The 12,707-nt window shown below is 46.0% G+C and overlaps 1 protein-coding gene across 1 annotated transcript in view; it reads left to right on the top strand.

Moving 5' to 3' along the window:
• STAB2 (stabilin 2) overlaps positions 1 to 11,297 on the top strand; it is an 87,486-nt gene extending 76,189 nt beyond the window's left edge. Inside the window, 11 exon segments of the mRNA XM_009333055.1 lie at positions 140 to 333; positions 1,363 to 1,504; positions 1,847 to 1,980; positions 3,172 to 3,337; positions 3,569 to 3,675; positions 4,318 to 4,437; positions 5,027 to 5,167; positions 7,426 to 7,533; positions 9,298 to 9,426; positions 10,521 to 10,640; positions 11,247 to 11,297. Coding sequence (XP_009331330.1) covers positions 140 to 333; positions 1,363 to 1,504; positions 1,847 to 1,980; positions 3,172 to 3,337; positions 3,569 to 3,675; positions 4,318 to 4,437; positions 5,027 to 5,167; positions 7,426 to 7,533; positions 9,298 to 9,426; positions 10,521 to 10,640; positions 11,247 to 11,297 — 1,412 coding nt within the window.
• Positions 11,298 to 12,707: the final 1,410 nt, after the last annotated feature.

Consider the following 12,707-nt stretch of genomic DNA (forward strand, 5'->3'; position numbering starts at 1 on the left):
AACTCAAACAGTTGTTTTCCCCAAACAAGTGTTCTAGTATTTTTAGTGTGCCTTAAAAATCTGGAGGTGGTTTGTCTTTGTGAAGAACATCCTCCTTGAAAGCAGACTTTACTCACTTGTTTTCTTTTCCCCCGTGCAGCTGCAGACCTTTGCAAACAAAACAACGGCGGGTGCCACAAGGCAGCCGAATGCACACAACTTGGGGTGAAAGTCTTCTGTAGCTGCCAGAAAGGATACAAAGGCGATGGCTTTACATGCCTTCCAATAAATCCTTGCGCCGATGGGTTCAACGGAGGCTGCCATGAGCATGCCATTTGCACTGTCATAGGACCTGTAAGTTGAATGATTTCAGTCACCAGCAGGGAAGTCCGAGGCATTTCTTCCTGGTGCCAGCAGAAGTTTTTTCTCTGGCTGGATCACACCCCATACCTCTCAAAGTCCCTGTTTTCCAAAACAACCTTTACATAGCTCCAGCCTACTTTCCACATCAGTTTGCTATCCTTTCAGCTGAGGGGTGAGAAAGTTTGAAATCTTTCCTCTGGGGAAAGGGGTACTACAGCAGATGGGATATTTTGCACGTGTAATTTTTCTGTCCCCTTAGCTCTCCCTAACTGGCTATCCCTATTTACAATAGGAGTTTGTTGGATTGAAACTGAATGGTAGCTAAACCTAGGGACAGTTGGGAGAACAGTATCACTTGTTGGTTGGCCGGACTCAGCTTAAAAAGCTCTGCAGCCACATGATACAAATTCCTTGGCCCACACAGTCAAAGCTGTTGAGGAAAACATGTGCGGTGACTTGATCCAGCATTTGTCCTGGTGCTTTCGGGATCACCTGTCCGTTCCATTTTGGTGGCTTGCCTGATGTGTCTTCCAGGAGCTATCTAGAAAAGCCTTGCCACTAATCCGTTCCAGCTGCCAACCATCGCAATCCCTGGATGTCACCAACTCCTGCTTGGTTTATAGTTCTCAGTTTATTACTATCAGTGGGCTGCTAAATTCCTTCCATGCTCCCATTCCCAGTCATTTAAATATCATTTTGATAGGTTTGCCATCCATTTTTGTTAATTATGTGTCATATAATTCTCCAATGCATGTTATTAGCTTTGTGGATGGAATTATGCTTTGGTATTAATTCAGCAAAGCACCCAAGTGCACGTGTAAATATTTTGCTTAGAAGAATAAATGTCAGTGTCAGAGTTTGTGGTCTGTTGAATCACCGTTGTTAGTAGCAACTTTCCTGTTTGTCCATTCCTGGCTACATCAAGTGAAATTTTTCCAACAGTTCAGAATGTTGCTTGAAATACCACTTCTAAGTCAGCTAAGTACTTGGCTTGGCATTTTTTATTCTCTCTCTGACCAGGACAAACGCAAGTGCGAATGTAAAAATAACTACATTGGTGATGGGCTGAACTGCTCGGTGATGCAGCTTCCCCTCAACCGCTGCTTGCAAGACAACGGGCAGTGCCACCCTGACGCTGACTGTGCCGATCTCCACTTCCAAGGTGAGAATGGCACACCATGCACACCACGGGACAGGGACATCCTCATCCCTGCACTGACGCCAGTGGCCGGGATCCTTGTTTCTGTAAGCTCGCTCAATCCTCTACCTATGTCCCCTTTAAACAATGAGATGATTGAAGTTAGAACGTGTGCTTACATACTTTGTGATACTGGATTTATGAAGCAACAGATGAGGGCATTCCAGGTAGGAATTTTACCCCTAAGGGATCAATCTGTCCTAACTACTTTTCACAAAATTCACGGGTATTTCTATGGCACAGTTGACTCTGCATCCAGACATTGAAACCCCCTCAGGAAGAGCTGGTCCTTCTCTCTCTTTGCAGATACCACGGTTGGGGTTTTCCACTTACGGTCCCCACAAGGGCAGTACAAGATGACTTATGAGAAGGCAAAGGAGGCCTGTGCCAATGAGTCAGCCACCATCGCTACATATAACCAGCTGCTGTACGCGCAGAAGGTGAGGTAGCCTCACTGCGGGAGGAGATCCCTGGAGAGCACCTAGCCACAGCGTAAATGGAGAGGGAGGAGCAAGGGGGCTGCTCTGTGCTAATAAGCTTCATTTTCCCTCCTTTCCTTCCCCCGTGCCTCAGGATACGTTTGGCTGGGAGCAGTTTTCAGACTGTTTATTGGTTTCACGCCTGCTCATACAGCACTGAAACCAGTTCCCAAGTTCTTGTTTCCAGTGATACTGGGATGGGATGGTAAAGTCAGACTTACAGAGTGTTTTCATGGAGGTTTTAATTATTAGCACTTCTTAAAGAAATACACACTTCAGAATTATGCTTAGATTAATTTTTTTTTAAATGTAAGGCTCCAGGAATCTTTTCCCCAAATGCTGTTAACTTAGCAGAGCCATTTCCATATTCTTTTCCTTGAGTCTGTTACAGACAACGCATGGCTGACATCAGTGGGATGAGCATCACACCTTGGGTTTGTAAAACTTGTTTTAGAAGAGTGGGTCAGACTGACTGTGCCTTTCTGGGTCCTTCCCATCTGTGGAAGGAAGAAAGACACTCACCATTTAGAGACACCTTTAGCAAAATGTGAGGCTGGATCATGGCCAGCATGTAAACTTCCCCCTGCTGCCCGAGGGGATTCAGATTGCAGCCTGAGCTGCATGTCCCCTGCGCCCCATAGTCTAAATATTTCCCTCAAAGCAGCAAAGTCGGCAGTGGGGCTGGCTCCAACACTGTTGGAGCGTTGGACTGTTGGGAGCTGGAGCTCCAACACTCCCGGGAGCTATTTTCTGTGTTGAGCTGGTTTGTGAGCCCTTCCCACGCTGACAAAAGGTGGGCTGGCACACGATGGGATTGCACGTCCCCCTTTGGATTTCACACCCACCTCTGATCTTGCCTGGCTTTGGGCCTGGGGAAGCTTTTCCCAGGAAAGACTCCCTTAGTCCGTACAGGGAGCCACTGACTTTCAGAGGGGCTCCATCTCCACAGCCCTTTGGCCCAGAGCTCAGCACAGGGCAGGCTGCAGGACAGATGGATGGACAGAGCCCCCTCAGACCCTCAGAAAGAGGGCTGGCAAGTTGGGTGCTGCCTGAGCGCCCCGGGGGGGATCATCTGTTTTGTCTGCAGTGCCCCGGCCCCACCACCCAGCTCTTCCTCCAATGTTTTTTCCCTTATGGCTGAGCCGGCTGCAGGCGAGGTACCACCTGTGTGCTGCTGGCTGGCTAGACGGCGAAAGAGTGGGCTACCCAACTGCCTTCTCCTCCCCAAACTGCGGCTCTGGGTACGTCGGCATCGTGGACTACGGGAGAAGAGTCAACCTGAGTGAAACCTGGGACGTCTTCTGCTACAGGGAGAAAGGTAAGTGGGTCCTTTGCTGCATCCCTCTGCGCAAAGGGGAGCAGCAGCCCGGTTTTCGGTTCCTTTGGTCAGCCACAGGCTGCTAGATAACACTGCAAGACACTACCTCTTTTTAACTTTAAAAAAAGTATGTATCTGTTGCCTGAAAGTTGTTTGTCAGGCACAGGACAGCCTAAAGCCTTCTAGCAAAGGGCATTTGCCCACGCGGCTCTCTGTGTTTGTGCCTTCCAGAGGTGAACTGCACCTGCAAGTCAGGCTACGTGGGGGACGGCTTCTCCTGCAGCGGGAACTTGCTGCAAGTGCTGACGTCCTTCCCAACGCTGACAAACTTCTTGTCGGTACGGCCCACAGCTGGCGCGTTGCTCGGTCGGGTGAGCGGAGCAAAGCAGGCTCTGCCACCGGGTTGTAGCTCAGTGTTTGCTTTACAAGCAGGTAACACCACCACACCAGCAAAGCAAGGTGGAGTGGTCTAAATCTGTGCCGTTGAAATCAGAACTTAGTCGCTATTTTTTTAATTACTTGCTCCAAAGAGGTTTTGGGTTTTTTAAAGTTCATTTGGAAATTAAATGCTACTGCAGCTTTAGCTTAAGGAGGATTCTGTGCACAACTGTTCCTGGCTTTCTAAGCATCACAAGGAGTGCGGTGCTTTTTTGTAATTTTATTGAATTGCTGCTGGGGAAAAAGGCAAAGCATTAAAAGGGTCCCTTTCTTGCCACTACTCAGAAAGGCATTATGTATGTAAGGAGTCTCACAGACAACAAGGGCCCAGCTCCTGCAAGTCAGTTTAAGATGTGCTCGCCAAATCAGCAGCTAAGACTGGGGTTTGAATACAAACTTCTTCCATAATATCACTCCGGAGTTGCTTCATGGCTATTAATAGAAAGCTTCTTTGTTATTATTTATACAGTCTCATCTTTTCAGCTCCCCGCACAGGAGTGCACAACTGCTCTTTAGTAAAGCTGGATTTTGTTTCTGCCTAGGACATCATGGCTTACTCCAACAGCTCTAGGAAGGGGAGAGAGTTCCTGCGGTACCTCACGGACCTGTCAGTGCATGCCACTCTCTTTGCTCCAAATGATAGCGGGTTAAGGGAAAATGAGGTCAGGTTTTTTTTCTTTTTTCCTTCCTCATTTTAATAACACTTTTTAAACAGCCATTACAGGTTTTTGTATCCCAGTGAAATTTAAGTTTAAAAAAAAAAATAATAATCTTAGTATGACATGACTTCTGTGTAACCCCACATAGTTTAAACTGTGCTTCTGAAAGAGGCGAGCTCATCGTTTCCATTTCTTTTCCGTAGTTAGGAGTGTAAAGTTATCAAGCGTTCAAGTCACTATAGACTTTTCCATCAGGGATTTTAGTTATCCAGTTATAAAGGAGTCTGCCCGAGATGAAGCTTTCTCTGCCTTATTAACATCAAGCACAGTTATTTGAAGAAAGCAGTGCCCAGCTTTGGTATTTCCCACAAATACGTTAAAGGCATCTGGTCCTCCCTCCCTCCCCTTGCCATCAGAGGCCAGCAGGGAGAGAAGATCCCACTGTTCACATCCAGATTTCCCAATAGCCTCTGCCCCGTATTGCACTTGCTGTAGCATTAATAGCAAAGAGGGAAAAAGGCCACAGGCACTGGTAAATCCAGAAGATTAATGAGATCAGTTAACATTCCTTCTATTTTGCCCTCATTTGCAGACACTTTCCGGGCGAGACATCGAGTATCATTTATCTAATGCCAGCATAATGTTTTATGAGGACTTGACCAATGGAACCACTCTTCTAACTCGTCTTGGAGAAAAACTCCTCATTACAAACACCAGGGGCCAGGAACATCAAGTCCCTACCGCTGAACAGGTACCTTTTTAATAAATCTCCCATCTTCGTGTATTTTCCTCCCTTACGCTATACCCTGTAATTGGGTGACACACCGATCCGGAGAGCAATTCGGTACGGTTATAGGGGGTAGCAATGAGAGGCTGACTTCAGAAGGCTCCTGCCCAGAGACTGCAGGATAGCAGCTGGCAAACTGCAAATTTACAAGTTTGCAAATGGCCAAGCTCTGACCCACAGAACTCGAGGGAAGCTGTTCAGGCGGCCTGCAGGAATGGCAGGATGGGGGCGGTACGGGCTGGATTCAACCCTTCTCTCAGCCTGGCAGGATTATGGGAGATGGCAGTGCAATAAGAGGAGAGATGAGAGCAGCAGCTTATCATTAAAGAAAGGTGTTAGCATTTGTAAAGTTTCTTGGTAACCTTTTGGGAGAGGTGGGAGACACCAGCACAGCCTTGCTCAGAGCAAAAGCAGACAAAACAGTGGTTTGCATCTTTTATTACTATTTCAGTGGGTTTTAAATGCAAAAATTGATATCCTTTTTGCAAATGGAAAGTATCCTTTGACATTTTAGGGGAACACATCCTTTGAAAACACACCCAACTTCTCATTTTTTTTATTAAGAAAATACTCACTACCCCAGCATTTCAAATGACCTCTGTGACAGCAACCCCTTGAGACCGAGGTTGGGACTCTGCTGTGGGTGATGCAGCATAGCTGAATATGAAAATAAGAAACCCTGCGTCTGTAGGCTTGCAGTTAAAATGTGCTCTAGAGAATGGCACTGGAACCAAGGCAAGTTGAGTGCCCAACATGCCAACTGGGATGGGGGGGGAGGATTTTCACAGACACCAACAAGGGAATAGGTGCTGCAGGAAGAGGTGCACAAATGACTCATCTGTTGCCTTTGCTCCCTTCCTCCTTCCCCTTTGAGGAGAAACTCCTTTGGCATGAGAATTACCATTTATATTTTTAAAACCACCCTATACTGCAAACCCAGTAATCGCATTAATAAAGTATACCCTCGTGAGAGATTGGGTGCACGAGCACAAGGCTTACCTGTATCACTCATTAGCATGCCAGGAGCTCTTTTGGATTACTTTGATCTGATATTTCAGTTAGAAGAGATTCTCCTTAAAAAAAAAAAAATCCTCCTTTCTTCAAAAGCTGCCAAGGGAGGCTTTGAGCCCATTAACACAAATCTTGCTCCTGCCCGTCAAAGCTGGCTGGAAATTTGTAGCTTTTCTTCCTTCCTGGAGGACCTGAGCAAGCCCCCAGTTCCCCCGGCTGCAGTAAAGCTCGGCAGGGTGCCAAGGTGGGAAGGAGAGGTAGTAGCCGCTTTCCACCCATGCTCCAAGCAGCCAAGCACCCACCTGTCCCAGCACACCAGGTCAGAGCCCACAGGCTTTCCCCAGGACCCTGGCCGGGGTGAGGGAGAGGGAGGAGGACATGGTGTGACTCCCACACCACTCTGCGGTGCCACCACGGCTGAGTCCCTTCCTCCCTGGGCACAGAAAGTTGACGTGTGCTGCAGTAGCAGCGTACCACCTTGTGCCTGGGGCAAGAGCAGGCAACAGCTCTCGGTTCTGCTCACCAAGGAGAAAACATTTTGCTAGGATGCAATTTAAAGCAGAGTTTGCAATAGCTCAGACACCCATGAACCCATGGCTCCCAAAAATGCTGGAGAGACTCAGGATTGGCTCAAAGCAGTCAAGGACTCCTGTTATCAGCAGAGTCTAGAGAAGCGTTGGGGTGGCAATGACCGATCTCATCCCTCTCCCTTCTCACCTCCTGATAAGCTGCCAAATGGGATCGCCTTCCAGCTCACTGACACTAGGCCACCAAATAATCTGCAGGCAGCGGCTCCCCATCAGTGCTGACCCAGCACTTCTCGAGCCAGCAAACTCAGTACAAGTGGCATCCTCAGCACAGAAAGCAGCTGTAACGGAGGCAGGCTGCAGCTGTAACAGCACTCCTAGGCAGAGCTTGATAATTGCACAAACATCACAAAAACCTTTATTTAAAAAAAAAAAAAAAAAGCCTGAAGGCAATATGCAGGTAATGATGATGCTACTTCATGCACAGGAGAGCCATGACCAGCCTGGGGCCATCCCAGGCTGATGTCCAGGGAGGCAGTGGTGTAAGCCCCCACGTGATTTTTCCTCTGTATGTCAGTAACTGAGGTGGGAATAGTCTCAAGGTTTATTTCAGTCCCAAAGGGAGGAGGGTCAAAACTCAGCTCTCATTGCTCTTTCTCCTGGCAGAGTGAGATCAGGTATGTGGACAGAAGTGCTATTGTTGAGTGGGATATAATCGCTTCCAACGGGATAATCCACGTCATTTCAGAGCCTTTAAAGGCTCCGCCAGCACCTGTAAGTACATAGTGATTTTTTTTTTTTTTTTTTGGGGTGGTGGGAGCTCTGTTCCACGCAGGGTACTCTGTGACAGCCCAACACAGGCTCAAGCTGACCTTAGAAGATGACCGACCACTTATTTAATCCGAAGAACTTCCCTTCCATCGAGGTAACTCATTCTGATCCTTCTCTCCGTGCAATGGAGGGGCCTCACTCACGTTTACAGCCCATCTCTCCCAGCTCTGATTTCAGAAGTGGCTAATCAGCTGCCTCCTTGGTCCACAAGATTAATGCTACGGATACCCTATTTCTCACCTTCATTTTGTTCTGAGCAACCCTTTCTTCTTTACAAACCAGCCTTCTTGTTCCTAGAAGCTCAGAAACATGCCTGCACAATCTCTGTTCACAGAAAGCCCTTGCAGCCTACAATCCTCACAAGTAGAAAATGACACACTTAGGTAAAAGCATAAATTACTGCCTGAAAATGAGTCAAAATAATAGGCAACTTCTGTCAGTCTACAGCAGCATGATATTATAGTCTTTATAATACCTTTCACATGCTAGAGGGCAACTAAATGTTTTCTAATATTTAGCTGTCCAGCTGCACCGTGTAAATGACTGTTTTCTAAAAAATAAATGAAGAGAGCATATCTATTAAGACAACAACGTGATTATTTTTGCCAGGGTAGGTTTAATAATTAGTTTTCTAGGCAGGAGGCCATGGAGCTAAAGCATCACATGGAAAAGCAAGAGTAAGAGCATATGAATCTCCTACCCATTTCCAGACCCCTCCTCACCTCCTGGATTGCCAGCAAAGAGCACGGTGCTTTGGGGAGATTGCAGCCTGATTGGCTGCGTGCCTTGGGATCCCTCAAACTTATTATCACCCCAAAACTGCCAGTCACCTTCATGGTATCAGTCTGTCAGGCCACAGAGCTGCAGAAGGCAAACCAAAGTCAAAGTCAGAGTCTGGAGGCATTTCTCCCCTTTAGATTAAATCCAGATCACATGTGAATTTCTTTCAGTCCTTCACCTACATATTTATTAAAATATTTATAAAATATTATATACAGTTACTCGGATTGGCGCTTTACCTGCTTGACTGAAGAATAATTTCAGGTTAAAGGCATTGCATGTTTTGGGGCAAAATGACCTACAGAAGGCAGGTGTCGGGCCGCTGGCGGAGCCCAGCCCTGCGCACCCTCTGCACAGGCTGGCAGTGGCTCTAACCAGTGATGAGATGGGCCTCCTCTCAGATGCGGTTTGGTTTGAGCCCTGATAAGCAGGGCTCAGAGAATGGTATGGCTGCCGATAGCTGGCAATAACCAACACCTTCCCAGCACACAAAGCAGCAGGGAATAAGCCTGAACCCAGGCTTGAGCCTTCTAGGGTTTGTAGCATGGGTTTCCAAAGCTGCTTAAGGGCATTTGGTACCCACTTCACCTCCTCAGGCCAGTGAGGTTTCAGCCTCATCGTAGCCTCTGTTGCTACTTTGAAAAGCCTGACCAGAAGAGATCACTTAGGCATGCTCTGTAACTTCAGAAACATAACCAAGATGAAGCTGTACCACAGCCAGTGTCCAGTACCCTGAAAAAAATTAATTTGTAATTACTATCAAAAGGCCGTATTTAACTGCCTCTAGGGATCACGTACCAGGAAACTCGAGCACAGAAGCAGTTCAGGACTAGGGCATATCTCAAAGGGACACTGCATGTGCTCGGGTGCTGGTAGGTGACCAGTGCCCACCCCGTAGCTCACTCACCCTCTCTCTCTCGTTTCCAGGCTCCTCTCCATGCCAGTACTGGGACAGGAATATTCTTTGGCATCTGCCTGGTTACTGGAATTGTGGCTTTTATTGGATATTCTTACCTCAGGTTCAGGAAGAGAAACACAGGCTTCCAGCACTTCAAGGTAGGCGGCAGACAGGAATGCAAAGCAGGGGGGCAGCACTACCCCAGACCCACCGCACCTCCCAAACTCACAGCCTCCAATTTCTCCTTGCATTTTATTAAGCTCGAAACATTCCCGATCGCTTCCCACTTGAACCATTCAGACTAAAGACATGGAGAAAGCGGGGAAGGCTCACACACTTGTCTTGGACACAAGCTTACATTTGCCTACTGCTCCCCCCGACCTCTCCCTCCAGGGTGCCCGAGGGGCTCCTGCTCTCACAGACACTTCCAACACCAAGGACTGGCCAAACACTTATTTAACTGTACGGCACCAGCGTGGAAGTCTTTGCCTCACCAGAAAGCTCACCTTTAGGGAAGCAGGCAATTACAACCACTGAAAGGGCACCTGTTCTCTTCCCTCTCCTTCAGGACATCGCTAATAATTTTGCTGCTCTGGAGGTTGAAATGTTTGATAGGGAAAAAGGCCAGATTCAAAAGACAAGCAAATTGAAATGACTGTCAGGATTGAAAAGCGCAAGTTTTTAATACTGATGCGCTCTCATGCTTGCTTTCTCTTAACTAACTTTGCTAGCCTCACATAGCGTCATGGTGATGTGAAACCAGCCAGCAACAGCCAAGCTACTCAAGAGACCAGGGATGACAAAAAAGTGTTACAAAATACACAAAAATCAATCCAAAAGGAAGTCTACCTAGAAGTAACCAGAAATCCCTTCCTATTCTAGACCCTGCATAATGTGAATTGTCTTCTAGAAACAAAAACAGGAGCCATGAGCAAGGGGAAATGCTTGTATTTTTATGTAGTTGCAATTTATGAGAGTGCTCAGGACCACCCAGGTACCTTTTATCCCAGGAAAACACTTCCTCTCCCATTCTTTGCTGAGGCTTTAAAATAGTAAGGGAGAGAAAAAAAGGTTCCAGCGTGAAGTGACCGGAGATAATACAACAACCTAGGACACAGTTCATGCCCGGAGACACTGATAAAACCAGTTCAGTCACAACACTGCACCAGTCGGTAGCGAAGCTTAAGTATCCCACTTAATGCACTGTTAGGAGGAGGATGGATTTTAAGCAGGTTTGTGTGATTTTATGTAGTTAAAAGATGACACTGACGTGACATCACTGGACAAGTCACAGCCTTCAAATATCACCAACCCCTCATATGAAAGTTCTTCTGCACTGACTCCACCAGAACCTTCTTATGATCTTTTCTCAGTAAGTGTTCATTTTGATTTGAGATTGAGACACAACTAAAATCATGGTAAGAGGAATGACTTTATGAAAGGAAGACGTCTAGTTGCAAAAAAAGAAAAATTAATTCAGGAAAACACCATTCAAGTTCCTGGCTTTCCTGTCTCACCACTCCTACAAATTGGGTCTGTATCTCAAGTCTACCTGCAAAGAGAGCTGAATTAAATGGGACTTCAAACGCTACTTGATGCCAGTGACGTGTCTATACAAACTTAAAAAGCCTTCCGATTTTGTCTTCCCTTCTCTTCGCTGCAAACGCAGCTGAGTGTCATGCCAGCACTCTGCAAAGAACCTGAAATGCAAGGGGAGGGGGCTGGTAAACAAGGGGAGGAAAGATTGAGTAAAGCTAGAATATCTGACTAGCCTCAATGGTCCAATTTAGCAAGACCCTCATGTACATGCAGAGTCTAAAATCAAAATAAACCTTTTTGCATCCAGTAAAAAGACTTGTTTAGTGCAAAAGTGTCAGGTGCAACCTCTGCCATCTGTATGGACAAATTTGCCAAAAAGTGACTTTCATTTCTTAATGCAATGTTCAGGTCTGATTTTTCTTTTTCTTCTATTTTATAGGATTCAGATGACCAGCAGCTTGTGATGAGCGGTCCTCATGATCAGAATTAAAGACTGAATTTGGCATTAGTCAATTATAAAACACATTTCTATTTACACTGACTGTGGAAAAAACAGCACCTACACATTTCAGGGAATAAAATCTTGTTACAAATTAAAAACCGAAGGAGCACAGCTTTGTTTTAGATGCAGTCTATAGAGTTCACAGAGTTACCAAGCTCAGAAGTGGTGGCTGTATCTGAGCAATATCAACTAAGAGTGCCAAATGCAAAACCGAGTCTCAACTAACCTACCCAGAAGCAAACAGACACTTCTCAGTGAAAAGTAGATGACTTTCACTAGCCTGCTATTTAACTGCTTCTATTCTTCTTCACAGACTTTAAAACGGCCTCAAACACTCTGCTAACTTGCAAATATCCTAAATTTGCTAGTACTCCAGCTCTACGATTTCATTTTGGCTCAGTTACGACTACAACTGGCAAGTGTGAAACAGAACACGTGTTAAACCTGTATTTTTAAACTAAGGAGATTTTTTGCTAGTAAACTTTCTTGTAAGAATTTCAGCAGCAGGAAACGCAACCATTCTGTCTACCCTGCTTGCCCACTCTAGCTTTTCTGTCTTTCCTCCAACTTGACTGTGTTTTGTTTACGTCTCACCTCACTGTACAAAGGGAAATAGTAATTGTAGCAGCTTTAGCAAGAAATATACGTGATACGAGGGTATTCGAATAGTAATCAACTGTTACTTGAGCTATTTTTGTGAAAAGCAGATAGTGAAGATAATGTACTTGCCATCTCATGTCCACAATCAGATTTTTGGGTCTGCGAGGAGCAGAAGCTACCGGCTTGTTCACATACCGTAATTTTACCAGGCACGTTAACATTGCCTTTCAACCAATGCACTGCAATAACAGCTGCAATTTTCACCATACTGTTAGAAGTGAATCAAACTGCAGTTTGATTCGCTGTCGGTTCCTTCCTTCAAAACATTAACGCCATAGCAAATTGTGAGAACACTATAGAAACCACAAAACAGCAAGAAAAGGAAGATTTTCTTGCTGGCAGCAGTAACGTTCCCCTACGATACACCTCCTGGTGTCTACCACGTGTGGTGGGCAGGAGGCAAGGTGTCACTGCAGGAAAGCATTAGTTACCTCTGGGAGCAACCCCAGGGTGCCTCCTATCAGAACAAGGTATGCAGGCAAATCCAGGGTTCTTGATGCAGCAATCAAGCACAACCAAGGGAATCTAATGTGTAAATAAGCTTGGATGAAAGAGATGGACTGAAGTAATTTCCCTAACTCCTTCCCTTGCCCCCCTACACATGCCTGCTTGTTTTTACCTATAAGATATTAAAAAATTTAGAACACACTTAAACACGCACACATATTTAGGGGAGTTTTCCCCACAGAGTTTTGCAATTAATACAACTCATGTTATTTCCTTCCCCCCAGTCACCCA

Source organism: Pygoscelis adeliae, unplaced genomic scaffold (assembly GCF_000699105.1).
Source record: "Pygoscelis adeliae isolate BGI_AS28 unplaced genomic scaffold, ASM69910v1 Scaffold38, whole genome shotgun sequence".
Lineage (NCBI taxonomy): Eukaryota > Metazoa > Chordata > Aves > Sphenisciformes > Spheniscidae > Pygoscelis > Pygoscelis adeliae.